The sequence below is a fragment of the Neocloeon triangulifer genome, unplaced genomic scaffold, assembly GCF_031216515.1.
Source record: "Neocloeon triangulifer isolate White Clay Creek 2 clone unplaced genomic scaffold, ASM3121651v1 ptg000001l, whole genome shotgun sequence".
Classification (NCBI taxonomy): Eukaryota; Metazoa; Arthropoda; class Insecta; order Ephemeroptera; family Baetidae; genus Neocloeon; species Neocloeon triangulifer.
The window spans coordinates 3,184,761-3,204,953 of NW_026775544.1; the positions used below are offsets into that span (position 1 = coordinate 3,184,761).

The window sequence follows — 20,193 nt, forward strand, 5'->3', positions numbered from 1 at the left end:
ACGTCCACCGAGAGCACGATTAGGTGATTGCAATTTCGCAACACGCAGCATCAAGCCGCTGATTGCGAGGAGCAATTGATTTTTTTCTCGCAGCTGTGAGCGAGAATGAGAGAAAAGAAAGAGATAAAAAATATATACCTCCACGATTGGGACTGGGAGCTCGGGGCCACTGCCACGATTAAGAAATTGAAAACGCAATAATTCTCGGCAAAACACACACACGTGCGCTGGTCCGCATTGGAAATCCATACTCATTAAATGGAAGGCGCAGGTTGGAAAACGGACGGGGTGTGTCGCCGTTCGCTGATGAACAGTTCCCGCAGGAAATGAAGCAAAAGGATAAAACTCTCTGCTTTTCGGCGTGTCCCCCGGTGTACGGAAAAGTCGAGGCCGTTAATGGAAATAATTACACTTTCCCCTGCACCCCCTCTCGCCTGTCTGACAGTCCCATTTCCATGGAAATTTATACACGATGCATTTGTTGCAGAACTAATTTTTGCGCGCTTGGTTTGTGTAACAAACTTTTAATGCCGCACTGACCTGATTTCCCGAAGCAAAATCTGTCGCTCTCCTAGGGCGTCTCGTGACGTGCTCTGTTTCCGTTTTTGCTCCACGGGCACCGCCGCGCGCTGATAGGCTTAAAATTAATTCTGATGACAAAACTCACCGGCGGCAGCAAACGAGCAAAAAACATACCAAATAGCAAAGTTCAACAACCAACAGCCACCGGCAAAGAATGGAAAAAACAAAGTGTTGCTCCTATCTTAAGGCAGCAGGCGTTTAATTGAATAATGAAGGACCAATTTCAAATTGCTGCTTCTACTACCGCTATAAACAGTAACAAAGCATCCCACGTTTTAAATTTTTTTTGCACTGGAGGGTAAAATTTAAATTTGTTTTACCTATATATCAGGTTATTTTAAGACAATGAAATAAGAGCCAGTTTTCTGCTTCTAAGGAAATTTTTACCTGTGTCTGTTATAGCATAAATTTAAATACAATGAATTGTTTGCAGGATAACCTTATTAAAAATCATATTTTATGTATAAATTGGCATTTGAAGCACAACGGGTTGTATATTTTATAGTTCAATTTTTTACTAAATTATTTGTATTGATGGATATAACGTTATTATTGACTATAATTTTTATTATTTATGTATAGCTGAGGTAAGCTGATAAATTTCCATACTATAGAAAATGAACTCTGAATTTTGCACCAAACTATAATATGGTTTAAGAAATTGATCTCAATTGCAGAAAATCATTCTTTTTGACTAACTCTTGAAAACTGCAGTAAATATCTCCAACCTTAGAAAAGTTATTTAGAGGTTTTTATGCAAAACATGGTAAATTGATCCTTGATGCTTAGAAAAGAAATGAAAAGTCAAGAAAAAATTCACTCCTTGAGAATCGTCTTACTTCTTACTTGAATACCCCTTAGAGGATTAAATTTTCCGCCTCTTAAAAACGTACTGGGTAGAAAATTAAATTTGGTGAGCAATTTGAGGCTCACCTGGAATGTAGGAGTGACTCATGTAGCAGGTCTCGGGAGAGTTGAGGCCCAGTTGGCTACGCACTTCGCCGCCCGTCTCACGTAACTTGGCTCTCCCTAGGCTTATATTTCCTTAAAGCTCGATTACATTCACAAATTCCACGAAGAGTGAATTTCGGCTAGGAATTCGCCGCTCAAATATTAATTAGCCAGCAAACACGAGGGAATTAATATAATTCGAGCAGACTGATTATTAATTCTGTGTGGTTGGAAATAATTAACGCAGACCGTGTCACTCGACACAATATAATAGTGAATTTTTTATGCGAGTGAAACGTTGCCAATTTCCCGTTTGCGAAATCATATATGCACAAAAGCTGTGCAAACACGCTCCGTCGACCGCACCTGCCTGATGTGTGCAGAGTGCTGCGGAGACCACCACCGCATTTGAACACGCCCCTCCCTCTACAGCAACATGTAACAAACTCCAACTCAAAGCTGCTGATCAATCTACTTCATCCATGTAGGAGAGACTGATTTGATTTTTTTCCTCGTTTATAATCAACTTTGCAAAAACGCTTCGCTTGCAGGTGTGCAATTAACCGGCTTTGATCCGACACGTGGGCGCGAATGTTGAATGCAAATCAATGAGGATTAGATTTTTTTGTCAAAGGGCTTGATTAATAATTTAATACTTTTAGACCCTCTTGCTTTGCTTTGAATGGATCTTTGAAATATTTCTGCAAATTTAATGCAATTCTCACTAGTATAAGAAAGCTTTCGTTACTTTAGCTTTGAGCTTAATTATATTTTCCTTTTCAAATGTAAAAGAGATAATTCTATATTGTGCTACTTCTATCTGACCATGATTAATAATATTTCAGATCAATATTTAGTGCCATGATGAATTTTATTGTAAACGATGAATTTAAGTAATTCATTACAGCCTACACATGACATGTCAGCAGGATCATTACTTTCAATTACACAAGCCACACTGAAGTGAGAATTCTTATGCCCTTTAAATAAATTTACAAAAAAAAAAATATTTAAAAATAAAATAAAAAAATTATTAAAAAAAAAATATGTAAGATTAAGATATTATAGATGTGATTGTATAATATTGTTTATTAAAATTGAATATTTTGTAAAAAGATTTAATATAATATTTATAGTGATAATATCAGTATCCATTAAAAATATTTATATTTTTTTTAATTTAAACTTATTTATTGTTAATTTTTTCATTGCTCAATAGTAAGGCTCCATAGCAAATTCCACACGACCATCTATAAACTTTATTTTATTTTCGTACAACCAAAGGTAAAAACTCGCTCTCAGCTGGAAGAAAAGTATCCAAAAACGTTTAGGGGCAGCAATTACATACAAGTAGCCGCATTTCGTGCAAAACCGCACGAGAGAGAACTCTGGCGGCTCGATATCCCATTTGTTTGCCAGCAGAGGAGAGGCGCAAAATTCCAGCACACTGCTTTGAAGCCGGTGGGCAGCGAACGAAGCTGGGGGGCGTGCAGCGCGTTCTCCATTAGAGAAATTAATAGGGATCGTCGCCGCAGGGAGGTGCAGCAATTACGAGACTCGAGTGCACGCGCAGGGCCGAGCACGACTGAATATCAAAAAGGGAAATGCAATATAGCAAGAAGGGCTTATGGTGAAAAGCCTGTAGCGCAGTAGATTAGGAGTGGATTGTGTTTTTCCCGACAAAAGGAAGAAAGAAAGCAAGAAGGAAGGGTAGCCATGGAAACGAGTGAGAAATAGAGATATAACAACCTGGGCTGCGAGAGGCTCTTTACTTTTTTTATATTTTATATCAAATTTGAAAGAAAGAAGCGGAACGTCAACCACTCGCATCTTGTTATGAATGCAGAGAGAAAACGTCAGCATGTTTTAGTTGAAATTTTAAAGGGCGCCGATCATGCACGTGGTGAGATATCGAAGAAGGTTTACGACCGTCGGACCGACTTATGATGCCAATTTTGGCGAAATAATAAAACTCTCTCTCGAATTGCTTCCCCAGCGTGCACTCCTCGAGGAACGGACTGTGCCTCTGTTTTAAATCAAATATTAAATACCTAAAAGTTCTGGTGGTGTTTCTTTCTTTTCTTTTTCGAGGAGTTTGGGGGCGCCGCGTGGCTTGGGAATTTATTGCGAGGTGTTTTCCTCCGGCAAATATTTTTCATCGCCGGCTTTTGCGAGCGTGATGTATATGCACGTGCTTTCCCTCTACGCCCGCTTTTTCTTTCTTTCCCTCCACTCGTTTCTTTCCTTCTTCTTTTGCGATACACACGTCGGTGGATTGCTTGGAAAAAAAAATGCTTTTAACTTTTCACGGTTTGTGCGACGAAGCCCAGGATAAAATGCCGGGAGATGCGCAAACGAAATATATAAAACCGCTTACTATTTTTACATCATCCTTTTATTGCCTTTGAAAATAACATTTTCCTCGTGAGATTTACAGTGAAATGTGTAGGTGCACTCTTGACGAGGGTAATCCAAACCAAAACAGCGCCTGCTCTCTGCGGGTGTCCGGATATTATATGCGTAAAGGAAAACACCTGCATTGGAAACGTTTGAAACGCGGTAAAAAATTAATTGAAAAACGTTATAAAGGGATTACATCTGTCGATGTGGAAACTTTGTGGGTGATTACAGGTTTTTTTACAACCATATGGCGCATAAGATTTAACTGAAAGTCGCCAGAGAGATAATTAAAATTAAATTAAGATATTTAATAAATTAAATAAAATAATAAAATCAGGATGGACAATGACGGTTTACTTAATAAATAATACGTTCAGTATCTTTAAATTTTAATATTCAAAATTTATTTAATTTAATGAATTTTCAATCCTTGGTATGACCAAACTATTTTTTATTTCAGAAAAAAATGTGCAGTTTCAGAATAAATAAGATTATTTTATTTTTGAAACATTTATTCTTAACAATGTGTTTTTTTTTTTAGATACTTTTGTAATCTTTGTCTAAAATAAATAAATTACAATGAACTAAATAACGTGCTTTAGGCTTAAATGAAAATAATTTAAAACCATTTTTATGTTTTAATTTAAAAACGCTTTCCTGTATGGCGGTTTTGTAGACCAAATGTGATCAACTTCTCTGCGACAGGAAAAAACGAACAGAAAATTTGATGGGGGTAAATGCGATTGAGGACCGACGAAAAATAATTTTGTTGAAAGGGGCCGCTCTGCAACAGGAGAACGAATTGAAAGCAAACAATATACCCCCCACATGTTTTCTGTCGCTGAATAGCATTCCTCGCTTTTCAGTGTACAAATGTGCGTACAGCAGAGACTGGTATTCAAATTGTCCTCTCTGCTGGAAAATATAAAATAGAGCAAAAAATCGCACGCGCTTTGTCGGCTGTTTTTTTCCGCACAATGAAATATTTCGGCAGTCCGGGCCTGTTGAAAAATGCCGTCCTCGGGGTTAGCGAAAGAGATATAGTGATGGATATGAGTACGGCGATCCCTATTTTTTATATTATTATTCTGGCAAGAGCTCTCTCGGTTGTCGACACCGCTCTGTTTTGACGTTGATTTCTGGCGCCGAATTTAGGAGAGCGCGAATCGATCAGTGGAATTCCAGCGAGACAGCAGGTGCCGTAAAACAAAGGCATGCCAGAGGTGGATAGGACCGCGATCGATTTTCCGAAGGAGGTGTGCAAATCTCGCGGCAATATTTTATCTTGGAAGAGGCCTGGGCCAATCTCCTTACGCAAATATTTATTCTTTGGGGGAAAAAACAGCCACTTTTGTTTAGATAGCGGATTTTCGTGATGGAGAAATGCTTCACGTATTGCACTTGATATATTATTTTTTTTACAACAAAATTTTGATGCACACGCAGAGAAAATTCTCGAACTGATTGCTTTTGGAAACTGGCGATCAAAATAGTTTCAGAAGTGCAGCGTTTGTTTTCTAGTTTTCCTATATCTATCGCGTGGATATTATTTTAGTTGTGAGAAAGTGTGCAGCTGTCTGATGGAAACGAAAAGTTGCTCCCTGCGCTCGAGGCCCGCCGACCGCCCACCCCATTGATTGCGGTGACCAATATCAGTGGGAATTGATCACGACGTGACTGTCGAGCAGACGTTCTCTCAAGAAAGATATAAAGACGGAGAGCGCCTCTCGTGCCACTAGAGCATTAAACAGCAACAAAGTACTTACCATGATAAAAGGCGGAAAAGCGTTTGTACATTTTTGTTTATCGCATATTTTACCAAAGTAAGAGATTCATGAAATTTTTTAATCGGAATTCCTTATTTGGTTTATTTTTTGGTTTATTGAGAAAGCAGTTTTTTATGTTAAAACACGATCTCGTTATTAAAGAAGGCAAAAATAATGTTTTGGTACAGTGCAATAAACTAGGACAAATTGATTGCCAACAACCATATTATTGACATTTACTATTGAATAGAATTCTTTCGCCTTCTTTGTTAATAAATAAATCCAAAATATTAATTCAAATCGAGTTAAAATATATAAATGGTACTACAAGTCAGGCAAATTATCTATTTTCATAGATTTGGGATTCAGAATTGATGGATCACGTAATAATTATATTTTTAAATAGTAAATTTATGAACAGATAAAAACAACTAGTGAGCAGCGCATGCATCGTTTCATAAAAAAAATTATACAATACATAATAAACTGTTAAATATAAAACCAAAATAATAATTTATAGTTAAGTGGTTAAAAAAAGTAGTTAAAATTTTAAAAAAATATTTATTAGATTGCAGTTCTACTTACTGCATTTTTTTGCAATAAATCCATTTCTTTAACTCAGAAATAGTGAAACTTTTATGTGTTATCTCTCTTTTATATCAACCAGCTTGATAGGATTCTTAAGCTGAAAAACAATAATTTTATCGCTCTCAACCTGCCCCAACCTTGTATATATGACACGCGATCATAAATTCGGTGCGTCGTAAAAAACAGCCCGTGGAAATTGAGGAATAAATATGTATACGCGCAGTGCCGGGGCATGTCAGAAATTTACGGTCCATTAATCTAACCGCGTGGCCACGGTTAGAAAAGCAATAACGGATGGGTCCGTAACGACACACGGCGGATGGATTACTGCTGCGTATACTCTTGTATTGTGTATTCGGCGGATAAACAAAGCAATAAACACCTCGGCCATTGTTAGCGTCAAAGAGGCCAATTGACCCCGATGCTAAATAAAACTGCATCGCTCGCGGCACTTTGCGAATGAGGTTTGCTAAAGAAACAATAGTAGTTGGTGCTTTAAATAAATATTAGCGAGAGCAAGCGCCGTCTTGACTGCTTGAGCAAATTGAATTCTACTCTAGACTCTCTGCTGCAGAATAATTATTAAAATTAAATTACTCGCGCGAGAGAGAGAGAGAGAAGACGGATAACTCTTTGGCAGCAATGGAGAAGGAAAAGTTTGCACAATTAATCGTTTGGTTTTGTTTGTTGCCTGCCAAGTTTAATTGGATTTTGCTCAAGAAATTTTGATCTCTCGCTTTTGCAGAAACAATATCGAATTTTAGTCAGATGCAGGCGGGAAAGTTATGATAATGGTTAAAAACTAGAATTTGTTTTCGCATAGTCGGCAGTGCGAAACTAACTTGTGAGCCTGCGACAAAATTTTTCACCGCGGTTTAAATAAAACATTATGGAACGCGTCCAATTCTCTCTCGCCTTTTCCAGCACTCGGCCGTAATTTCAACGGTGTGCGTCTCCTCGATCGATAAATAGATGGTCTTTTACGGCAGGAAATAAAAGTGGCTGAAATGGAAATCAAAATAAGTTTGTCGCCATTGATTTTATGCTAATTCACACCGCCTCTTTTATCAAGTTGAAACGAGGAGTTTCTCCAAATACATACATATTTATAACATCAAAATCACATGCCGTCAACGATCTAACATTCAAAAGAGGGCTCTACTCTATGGGTTTAGAAACAATTAGTGGCGTATTTAAATTCCGTTGAAGTCAAATATTTTTGTGCTCTAAAGAACATCAAAGGTCTTCATTTTTATTAATTAATACATTAAACTTTGAAAAATTCTAGCTCTTTGAAATTGCATATATTAGGAAATTGATTTCAGCATTTTATGTAATCATGTGAAAAAAGAGCAAATGTTTTTTTTTAAACATTTAATTCAAATGACCGTAATAACTTAATCATGACTATAACTATTTAGATGATATGTGCAACCGTGCAAGCTATAGTTATTTTTTTTTTTCAATTGGAAACTCTAATTTATCATATTATAGGTTAGGCCTGGATCAGTTCCGCGAAAAATCCCCTCAATATATGAGGGAGCTTATTTACATACGGAACAATTAATATTTACATGTAAATATTAATAACATGTCTGCTGCCAACGAGTTAACACTGAAAAGCTGAGGACTCTCTCATATAATTGCGACTTATTAGCACTTAAGTGGCGAATCTCGTCGTCCATTCAGCAGAAAGGGTCTGCTACCCTCTCGTCATCACACAGAAATACGAGCCACATGTTGGTAAACACATATGTACAATCGCTGCTCAATTTGCTACGTGTTGATTTCGCAGAAAACACTCGGCCTCTCCTTTTAATAACAATAAAAGCAGACCGAGTAGTGTAATTCGAGAATGAAGCTGTAGAGCGAGGCGCGCGTTTCCAGTTTGGCAGAGAGAGCGGCTCTCTTTTGCGGTCGGGCGACATGCAAGAGTGCCTGTCCTTTGTCATGCACATTGAATTCGAGAGATAGCCGCCCTAGCAAGCAACCAAGCTCTTTTTCTCCCCCAGAGAGGCCGAGGTATTTTATCTGTCCCAGCGGAATCTTCAGAGACGGCCTTTGTTGGCGTTGAATTAACCCCGGTCTATACAGACGTATATGAAATCGCACAAACACAACACACATGTGGAAACACTGCTCCTTACTTATCCCGCGCTCTAATCGCATTACAATGTGGACCTCTTTGCGCGTGCCGAATAAACAAAGATGACTCCAGTTTGGCCGCGTGACCGCAGAGGGAGAACCTCCCCCTCCCCTCTCTCGCAGGTCACTTCTCTCTCTGTCTATTTGCTTGCCAAAGCCGTCCTGCGGAATGGCCGACGGGATTCAATTAATGTGCACCGCTCTTTGATCAGCACGCCCTGGTCGAAAACCACCCCCGCCCACCCAGCCGGGCTCTGTTGCACACCACTTTTTTGGGATATGTATGGCGCACGTGTGGTCGGTCGCACACATACCTGCGCGCCCAAGGTGGATTTGCGAGCCGGCAAAAATTGGCTCCAGCAGCTTCTTCCTTCGCCCGTCGACGCATTGAAATGAAAGCGAGCCTCAGAGTAACCGAATTTGCTGGCAAAGAAACTGAGCCATGCTATGCACGTCCCACACCATACCTGCAGGCGCAGGCCATCCAGCTAAAAAGCACGTCTGTGTTGTTCAATTCTTTCATCTGCGGGAAAGAGCTTGCAAATTGTGCAAATAACCAAGAGAAGATACAAATAATATAATAATGATATATAATAATGATATTTTTAATCGTATTGAACAGTTGTCTATAAAGTATGAATATATTTGTTCAATGTTAATTTTTTTTCAAATAATGGTTTTAAAAATTTATTTATTTTTATACAATTTTTTAATTTATTTATATTATTCAAAAAACATACGAAAAAAAAGTTATTTGTTTCATATTTATTTGTAACTATTCATATTTTAGTGTGAATTTGTAAAATTTTCAAAATATATAATACAATTATTTGTGCCCTACACAATTTGCGTTGTCACAACAATTTTTTAAGATACAGAATCTTCATTCATGGGTACCTGATTGCCGTTTTCTTACTTATCAACATAATGTCAACAACATTAAAAAAATCAGTCATTGGAGAAATTATTTATTGACACAGACAAAATACACTCACTTACTTCAGGTCTGTTAATTTAAATAATTAAATTTATTTTTTTAACCTTTATATTTATAATATATTGCAAGTTAAATTCAAAATAAAATGGAAGATTCAACTTACTTACCTTCAGCTCACTCGTCCACTTGATAACACCATGAACATGATGCCAAATGCATTAAAGGTTTTTGAGTACGTCCATTTACTGTAGAATTACTCTTAGCATTAGTTAATTAACTAAGTATTTTAAATCAGATTTCACTTTTCTAACTTTTTGCTTGTTTTTAGAATTTTTTAGCAGATGTTTCTGTATCATGTATCATTCTGTACCTGCTGGTCTTGAGTCAGATTTTTTTCATTGCTGAGCAGCTTTGTACGTCAGATTATTCATCCATACCATGCTCAGCTAGCTTTTCCCAATGTGTCCTATTTTCCGCTCTCAACACTTTCAATACAAGCTCGAGTCTGCTAAGCTTTTATCGCCTTAAAAACAGCTTATACCGGCGACGCGCAATCTGCACTAAATCTCTATCCAAAAGGAAAATCAATGATGGAAGCACTCTTGTCAAAATTTATTTCTCGCACCAATTTTCCTATAGCTCCGACCGGTCATTTGGAGTTTGGTAGAACCGCGTGCCTGGTTTGCAGCAAATAAAGCGCGGGATTAATATTGCTCTCGGAGGTGCCAAACGCGCTTAAGTGCTTATCTACGTGACCACAAACCTAGTTTGCCTGGCAACGTCTCTTTTTGCCCTCCTCTTCTGGGCATAGCAGGGCTGTTTGCGAAATGATAAACTACATTAGCATTCGCCGAGCTGTAGCCACAGCAGTTAATCCGTCTCTCCAGCAGCAACATCTGCCAGTGGGCGAATTCTCAGACGGGGTCAAATGTGTGCGCAGGGGGTGGTGGAGAGAGGGATAGTTTGCAAATATGACTGGAGTGAATCCACGCAAAATTTGAATTCTGTAAACCTTGTGTAAAGAGCTCCAAATTCAAGTTGAGGTGAAACCATATCCATTGACTCCTACAAATCATGTAAATGTCATAATTTAAGATAAATAGAAAAAAAACGCAAATTTGCAAGCAAATTCACGAAATGCGTTTTCACTGAATTATTTTATTTTTCTTGATATAGAAATAAATGAGTGCTATTACAAAATAGCAAAAGAAATGGACATTTATTTTCAGAATTTATTATTGCAGATTAATAATAATTTATAATTGATCTTGATCAGCAAAATATTAATTGGTAGTCCGCGATGGGAATTAATGGAGCTCTTTGTATATAAAGAAAATAATCATCAAGGGCCAAGCCCTATTTTACTTCACAAACGTCTCTCCTTGACTGACCATATCTACTTGTATACACTTATTTATATTAATTTATTAAATTCTGCAACATGTGAAATTTTGAAAGAATTTTGCCACATACTTGAGATTTACATTACCATTTTTTAACAAATAAAAAGCAGCTTAAACTTAAAAACCTACTAAATTACAACGATAAACAAACAAGGACTAAAAATTTTCTGACAAGGATAGTCTATTACAAATAATGTGAGCAAAAAATACTCACAAAAATATCGATCCATTTTTTATAGGAATTCAAGCTGTGGGGTATGAAATATCACCCTTGCTACAATATTGTGAGAAATTTGCATCCATAATTTTTTTCCGGGTTGTTGAGCGAGCGAGGGATGTATCAATTTCGCGGCGTGTTTGTCTTTTTCCAAGCCAGGGTCCAATGAATTTTGTGCGGAAAAGGTAAACATTGCATTACTGTGAGGAGTATTAACGGCGACTGCCGAGTGACAGCGCCGGAGAGCTTTGCTGTCATTTCGAGAGGCCCGGCTGAAAGTGATGGTCAATAACGCGCAGCTCTTTCCACCAGCCAGCCGCCGTACATACGTGTGTGTGTATCATATATCACGTGTGATCCTCTCCGCCGCCGCCGCCACCACTCGATAAAAATTCATGGTTGAAATTGGGAAAATGTGTGTGTGCACGATTTGCATAGGCGTGCCTGCGCCGCAGCCGCCAAATTGAAAGAGGGGTTTTGAGGATTTGACCGCGCCGTTCACATTTTATCCGCGGCTGGCTGCACAATTGGGAACGCGAGGTCCGCTTACTCTTCAGCCCCTTGTTTTACGGCTCTTTTGCTGGATTTCAGATCAAGTCTGTCCGGATTTTCAGCTTGGATGTGAGCAAAATACTTGATTTCTGTTGCCCTACTTGCAAGTGTGCTGAAAGATGGAAAAGCAGAAATCACATCAACGATTTTTATAAATGTATCTTAAAATTTGAAATTAGTATGATTATTCTATAAAGAAAAAAATTTCAATATTAAGGGAAAAAAGCAAGGTTCCTTTGCATAAAATATTTTTTAGCATATATAAATAAAAAAAGACTCCACTCGACATTTTTGTTTCATTGTTTCGTAATTGAGAGCTCTATTATGATATTACAATTGTTTGCTCTAAATTTTTTTATAGAAAAAGGGCTAAATTCTTATTGAATTTTTACCTTTTAAGACAAATTAAATGAAAATATGAAATTGCATACTAAATGTTTTTAGGAGGAATAGGGGAAAGTGTGAAATATTTATCGTCAAGAAATCATTATTTATTATTATTATTATTATATGTATTGTGTTTAATTTAGAAGAAAAAACATTTGTTTTTTCACCCAAATTCATTTTCAATTTTGCTGCACATGTAACATGGAGGTGGAAAATTCAAATTATTTTTAACAAGGTTTCAATGATTTAAATGAATTCAATGATATTTTAATATGCAAACGATTTTAATACTTTCCTCGTGAAATATAAAGTTGTGCAATTCCCAAGAGCATTCCTTTTCAGAAATTCGCAGTAGAATTTTGCAAAAAGGGCATCGCTAATGGTGTTTACGCGCGGTAAAAGCCAAAGTACACGCTCTAGTAACCACGCCCGAGCCGCAGCTGGCAGATGAAGTCCCTCGCGGCTATGCAACCTGTGTGACGAAGGTGTGCACTCGTGGGAAATACGCAGAACTGTGCCTGTATTTTTCGAGTACCCGCCTTCCTCAATGTACATGCAAATAATACACCAGCCTCGCCGCTGGTTTTAAACTTTTACGATTGCTCCACCAACACCACCGTCCTTCATCTCTTTATAAAACGTTTGCAAAGTTTTAACAGAAGCTCGACATCTGGGAATTGCACTTTAAAGAGAGAAGTGAGCATAAACGCAAAGAATATATGAAAAACAAATTGATATCAAATTTGTGCATTTAATTTAAAAAATAGTAATAACAATAACAACTAAAATCTAAAATAACGCACTTCAAAATTAAGTAAGCTGGGAGTTAAAAAGTTGAAAGTTAAAAAGGTTATACTAATTAAAAACTTTGTCTAAATTGAATAATTTTCGGAAAGATAATCCGTTCAAAAAAATTTCTAAAATTTTTATACTTTTAATATTTAAATTTATCTCTTTTTGGGCTTATTTTTATAGTGATTTTCCTAGAAATGCAAGATGCAAAACGTAAATTACCATGATTGCCAACTCAAGAACGCTGAAAAGAAGAGAAAGAGAGCCATTGGCATTCATTCTGCGAGATTTGCATAGCAAACACCCTGCTGCTTTTTTGCGACCGAAAGAAACGAATCTTCCAAAGAGCAGCTGGAGTAGAGTGCGCTCTACTTGTGCATGCAAACTGCACGGCCTCATGCCTACCGAGTAATTTCGCCGGGCGTTGTTTTCCCTCTTTGTGTGCGCGCGAGTTGCACTTGAGTGAACGACCATATACGTCTCTCCCGTATCATTTGTGCTGCACACTCTGTTGTTGTACCCTCGGTGGAGCCTGCGGGCAAAAGAGAGAGAGACAGGTGGAGTGAAATGGGACACGCTTGCAAATAAATGCATTCGTCTCGCCGCGTTTGCGATTGCCAACACACTGAAAACTATGTTCCAAATAGTGCCACAAATTTATGAAAAATATATATTATCAAAAAAGTTTTGAAATTTTGGAGAAATATAGATAATGGAATTAATCAATTGAATGTAAAAAAATGTGATGTAACAATTTGGACAAATAAACAGCAATAATAATAAACAACCAAGTTCAGTGAAGCATAGTATAGTTCTCAAAATTCAAAATTTTGTAGCAAAATTCTTGCTAATGTTTGTGCCGTCATGTCCATCAATTCCCCGTTCTTTCAACAAAATGCTTTTTAAACCCCGAAGAACAATATTTTAACTTTAAATGACAAAATTATTACAACAACAATTATTCTTATTCGTACCAGAAAATATTTAACATAAATATTATACAGATCATTACTTTTCTAAAAATTCATTTATTATTATGTTTGTTTATTATTTATCAGTTATTAATTTTTTTTCATAAAAATTATAGCATTATAATATATATTAAGTTAATGATTTATTATTTTACATATACAACTATTTGAAATTTAAGTTTGCAAATTTAAATTTAAACACGTATATTATATAAATTTTTGCTGAACCATGGGCATTATTTAAAAAAAAAAATAGCATTCAATAATTTATCTTTGGTGTTCGAATTTCATGCTGTAGATGAATTCCAAGAATATACAAAAGTAAAATAGAATTGTATTAATCGTTTTTGGGAAAATGTTTATGTTGTGTGATAATGTCTATAAAACTACAAAGACAATAAATTATGTTTGCATAATATTCCACTAAAAGTCAGGAGATACTAAAATAGAAAAATGCCCATTATATATTTCTTATACCTAACAACTTCAGATTTGATTTCAAATTGCTTGCCTGTCACCAGCATGTCTAGGAATAGTTGATTTGCTGCCACACTAAATGCGTTGGAAAGCGTGAGTTTCGATATTCAGTCAGAGGCACTCCAGTCGCAGAGAGTGGAGCACTCGAGCTTCATATTCTTGCTCATTTGCAAAATAGAGTTACATATGCGAACGTCAGCCACGTCACTTTTCACCAAAGGCGAATTTAGACATATCTCTTCTCTCCGTATAGCATCTGATTGACGCAGACAAGCTGCTGAAGAGCTACACACGCACCATATGTGATATTGAATTGGATCGAGGAACAATCTCGTGGGCGTTGCGTCCTTTTCGATGACCCTCTCGAGCGGTGCCTGTTCGGCTAAATCAAAAGCTCACGAGACTCGAGTTCCTCGGCAATATAAGTTCGAGAGGCAACTTTACCTCGAGCAAAAAAGAGCTTCAGATATATAAAAGAGAAAGTCGATTTTGGCAAGGAAAAAGACAAGAGTTCGAGGGTTTTCCACTTTGCAATTTTATGCTGTAGTTTGTAGTTTCCAAGAACTGAAATATTCAGTAATTTCGAATTCAGTACAACATTGTCAACATAAATACTTCTCACCTTTGCTTCACCTGAATTGATCGCAAAAATTTTTAATTTCTTTTATTTCTCCCATGATAAAAATCACTGTAAAAAGATTATATATTTTTATGAGTGCACAAACGCTGCAACTTTTGTAATAAATAAATAAACAACATCAAAGGTTTGCAGTTTATATCTGATGAAATTTCATATTTTATCTCTCAGGAAATTGGTCTGAACATTATTATGCATAAAGTTGCGACTTTTAATGACTTGCTCTCGTCGAAGAATGTGCCCTCTAGTGTGTGTGGCTATATTAAATATGAATTATGTATCGCAGAGCGGTGAGGGAGAGGCGCGATATCGCATGTGTCACCTGGAGTGTACGACGGGGGATAATTATGCACGTTGACGGAGACAACTTGAATTCATTACTGCTCCATACGTTACATGACATGGCGTATAAAACGCCGCGAGTCATGTCTTTGGAAGTGGAGAAACTCAAGCGATGAAAATTTATAACATCCTGCTTGGAACGGCAGGTGCTCTGTTAATTGATTTATTTTTGCATCCTAGGAGAAAAATAATCACGGGTTTTGTAGTTTCAAAGTCAAGTGACGGTAGATATTGGATATAGATATTTATAATCGATCTTTTTAGATATTTAATAATATGAGGCATGGTTAAAAATAAATTTTGATTTCAAATAGTTACAATAATAATGCTAGAAAATTTAATGCATTAATGTTATTTTCAATATTAAATTGCAGTTTATATCACACATATGATTTTTCTGAACTTGTGAAAGAAACAAATAGATAAAATATGGCACGATTGACTAGAATACGCAAATCCACGACAAATAACATAGGTGTTGCCACCCGGAGGGAAAGAAAAGCGAACTAGCTTTGCCAACCACCTTGTGTAGACACTGGTATAGACACTTTGAAGGTCTTGTGATGCAACTCGACTTGCTGGCTGAGTACCTATAAAGTACGTACTCGGAGCCTGCAAAACCTCCCTCTTTGATGTGTGCACTGGCGAAACTTGTGCAACCGTGTTGGAGAATTCAATTACCAAATGCAAATATTTCATGAGATAAGACGACTTATTTATACATTACAAACTAACTAAAACTTTGCGAAACTTTGTGTTGTTTGCTTGCTATGATGCACGTGTTAGGGCTTAAACGCGAAATTGCGGAATTTCATCAGCGAGAGATAATGTGATTCGGCGCCTTAGATTATGCTCTAGTGGGTGTTTTCATTCTTGTTACAAGAGTTGATTGACACTGGTTAAGAAAATTAAATTCCTTACTAATTGCAAGGAATTGAATTTTCGCCTTCCATCTAATCTAACTTCCAAATAATTTTCTCTTTTTGATTTCTTAATGGCTAATATTTATATATAAAAAAAAATTACATTGCCTATTGATTGGTAGAAATCTCTTTTTGTTATGACAAATTTTGTTTGATTTATGCTTAAAATGCAGGTAAACCAATTTAATTTTTAACTGTTTAATGGTGAATTGAGCGCTCATACTGAAAAAAGTAAAGTGAAAATATTAATATAATTCACTTATTAATTTTGATTGAGAACGTCATCAGTTATTGATATCAATCAAACATTTGAAACGTATATTACATTATATGATTTTGAAGCAATAGAAACATATTACAAAGCAAATAAAAGGAAGCATGTCAACAAGCGATAAGTTGAATGGTTGCTTTGAAGCGGCTTTCAATCCATGACTATGTAAGTTCCATATTAACATGGTTAATTCTAGAAATGGAATTTGCAAGATCAAAATGTAAACACTCAAGTCAAAAGATTCGTCCTTTGTACAAAAGCTTCTGCTTTCAGAGGAAATCAGAGCAAACCTCTCTTGGACATTTTCTCCATCCTCGAATGCACTCGATACAAAATTAAATGAAAAATTCTTCCGTGAGTGTTTCGCTCTCCATCGCATGTTCTCCGCGTTTGCTATAAATAATTCACTCTCTCGAGTGCCGCTGCTTCCGTGAAAAGATCTTGTGTACGTTTAAGCTTGTAATTTTTTCAGTCAACTCTCCAGTGAAGCACGTCTCAATTGCGATTCGCAGCGAATTCTCAGTAAGAGGATCGCGTTGCTCTCTCAGAGTCGGCCAAAGAGAAGGGCTGGAAATACATCTCTGGGTGGCATTGTTCCGCTGAAAAAGATTCTCCAGAGAGTATAGTGGGGATGTTCGGAGGCAGAACACGCACTGCCTGGACCAATAATAGTAAATATTCAAGATAACAAAACAATTACGTCGGAAAACAATATAGAGGGCAATTAAATTTTTACGACCCGTATCTGTTGAATTTATATGCTGGTGTCCCCTCTGGTATCACCTGAGCTCCGGTCGGACGTGAATTAATTATTGTTATTATTCGCAGACTAATATAGGGACATGAAAACAAAAGGGTTGTTTGCCGAAAAGGAGCCATGATAAAGTGCTGCGGGCGAAATGCTTTTTTGATGAAGCCAATCATTGTGCCATAAACGTCACGTTGGCCAAGATTTATTATTTAGGTGGTCTTTCTCAGCTCACTGCATCAAATGCTATTTTTTTTTCAATTATAATGTATTCGAGCATAAAAAAACGCAGCCGCCGACACGCCCTGCACCCCGATGTGGCAGATGATCTCATGCAAAAAATTGGCTGCGAAAGCAGTTTTGGCTCGATTTTATTGGGTCTGCTGGGGGTGATTTTCTGCTATTTCCCCTTTAAGCGATAGGTACGCGTTTGATTTGTTTGGTGAAGATGCCGGCCGGGGACTTGATTTTACGACCGGCTCGTTTAGGGGAGCCTCAAATTGAGCGAGTCGCAGCTGAGGGACGTTTTGTGATGAAAATTTTATTCCACCCAGCTGCAATTCCTTGAGATGTCTTATTGAAATGGCCGCCAATTCTGGTGTTTTTAAATAAAATAAAAATACGTACACTATTCTCTTGAAGCATAAAGTTTAAATTTAAAAAAAAGACAATGGAAATTTTGTTTTTTGGAGTTAAGAATTTTTTCAAACAGGAATTTTGTATAAATTCATAAAAATTTATTTCTTCCTCCTATCAATAATTATTTCATTAAAATGTCTTTTGCTATCAACAATATAAGGCTTGGAGATGAATCCAACTATTAAAAATTGGCAATTATTAAAATATAGTGTCATTTCTTTGGTACTGATTTTGATAATTCCTTCTCATATTTATGTATAATTATGTTGATTCCCTGTTCATTATTCACATTAAATACCATGTAATACCATATTGATTTCATTGCGTATAATACAATACAATATTAAAGATTAAATAACAAACAAAATAACATTTTGAAGTTCTATTAGAGTTTCAGCTTTATTGTAAAAAAAAAAAAATTGAAACTATAATGTAATTAAAAATTTTGATCTAAAATAATTAATTAATTATTATTCAGAATAAAGATATCACATGCACGGAATATTGCAGAATATTATTTTAAAAATTTATAATTGCATTATTTCTTATATTATTTGTGCTATTTGAATTTTTCTAAACACAAAACTTCAAATCACGGGAAAACGCTTCCTTTGCATAAAAACAAAAAATTTGTTCATAAGAAGCTTTCATCATTTTCATTTTTTACACAAAGGGCTGATGAAATTCCCCTGCAAAGTACTACGTTCGCTGTGGCTCAATTTTACTAACCTTATTTTCTCAATAATAAAAAATTCATGGCGACAATTTAAATTTCCCATGCATAACGTGTATATATCACAACTGTATTTCCCCAGCGAGTTGTCAAAACAAATTCCAATTCGGAAAGCATCTATTTTTTCCCAACCGCAATTTCCATTCGCGAGTAAAACCGCAGCGTTGAGAGAGAGAGAAATGCACTCATACCTAGAATTAAACGTGTGCAATTCGCAGCGATACTAGCTTGGCACTCGTGAAAAACTACTTCCTTGCTTCACCGTGCCAGAATATACATTACACGACTGCAGCAGTGCCAAGGGGAGCTGTCGGCCGAGTAATTTACAAGCTCAGCCTTATTACCTCGGTGTGTAATGCGATACGTAGGGTTAAACGAGCAGAGTTAAATTTTTGATGCGGCCTGTCTGATGCAAGTACCGCACTTTTCTCCACATGAACAATGAAATTTCCACCCGCGTATATACATTTCGGGCTGAGCTGGCCCGGACAGGAAATGGCGCATGCATTATTCATTAGCCTCTGGACCCATCCACTGAACACCCGCTTTGGTCTTTTTGCAGACTCGGAGGAGGCCGACAAGCCGGTCAACGGCTCCGGAGTTCACTTCTCGACGCACTTCCCGCGCTCCAGAGAGGAGCGGCGGATGATCGACATCACCAGGGACAAACCGATCAAAGTGACCGTGCGAGTCGTCGTCCCCGTCAGGGACCACCCCAAGGTAGGACATTTTTCCGACACACGCTCCAGCCGATTTTGCATTGCAAAATCCTCTCGGGCCGGGATTTGTGAGATACGCGGGTCGAGGGTTGACGCCGCCATTGTTTATCCCGGCTGAATTGGTAATCGTGTACATTACTTAGGGTGTGTTTGTATGTAAAATTACTCTCAGAAAACGACCAATGATTTATGACCACTGAAAATATGGTCTAGGGCCAAATTTGATCTTTCCGCAGCTAGTTTCTGTCCGTAATGCATAGAAAAGGCGCAACAATTTTACCTGTGATTATATTTATTTTGAAATCACAATAACGTTAATGAACTTCAATAAATACTATATTGTTAATTAGTTTTTTCATAATTTAAAAATTTATTGTTATTGCATTATCATAAAAATGAAAATTTTTCCAACGTTTTTGATAATGTATTTTTTTTTTTATTGTAATTTATATGTATTTATACTATATTTTTTAAAATCATACTTTTTGAAGTTTTACATTTTGCGAATTAAATTATTGAGTAGATTAAAAAGTTTTATTAAAAATTAATAAGGTACTGCCAAAATGTTCAGTTTTCACGACAGCATTGTATAGAAATAAATTTAGATAGTAACGATTTTTATATGCATCTATGCATGTTTACATCGATAAATTTTAGGTATAAATATTAAAAAAAAGATTTGATTTTCTTGCAATTTCATGTTTCTCTTTTTACACAGTCCTGTGTAAGAATTCGATCATTTCATTTATTCAAGACAAAAGCTGTTCTCCATTGACTAACATTTTAATCTGTGAAAATATTATCTTTAACTATGCGCAGCAGAAAACTGCTAAATGCTAAAGAAACAGTGCCGCGTGAAAATTCTAAAGTTTTGAACAGTTTTAAACTGCCAGAAGTACTTTGTAAAACTCCCGGGGATGGCAGCTGAAAAAGAGAAAACTTCAACTGCAGGGAGAGTTGAATCAGGACTTGCAGTTGTTTTATTCATTTATCGTAGCGGGAAGAAACCCCGG

The 20,193-nt window shown here is 36.7% G+C and overlaps 1 protein-coding gene across 4 annotated transcripts in view; it reads left to right on the top strand.

Annotated features, from left to right (window-relative positions):
* LOC132194078 (KH domain-containing, RNA-binding, signal transduction-associated protein 2-like) overlaps window positions 1-20,193 on the top strand; it is a 114,283-nt gene that overhangs the window by 33,603 nt on the left and 60,487 nt on the right. For 3 of the 4 annotated variants that reach the window (XM_059615185.1, XM_059615269.1, XM_059615353.1), the window contains exon 2: window positions 19,024-19,181. The exons of the other annotated variant lie outside the window; for it this stretch is intronic. In XM_059615185.1, the coding sequence (XP_059471168.1) occupies window positions 19,024-19,181 (158 nt within the window). The remainder of the gene's footprint in view (window positions 1-19,023; window positions 19,182-20,193) is intronic. 4 annotated transcript variants of the gene reach the window in all.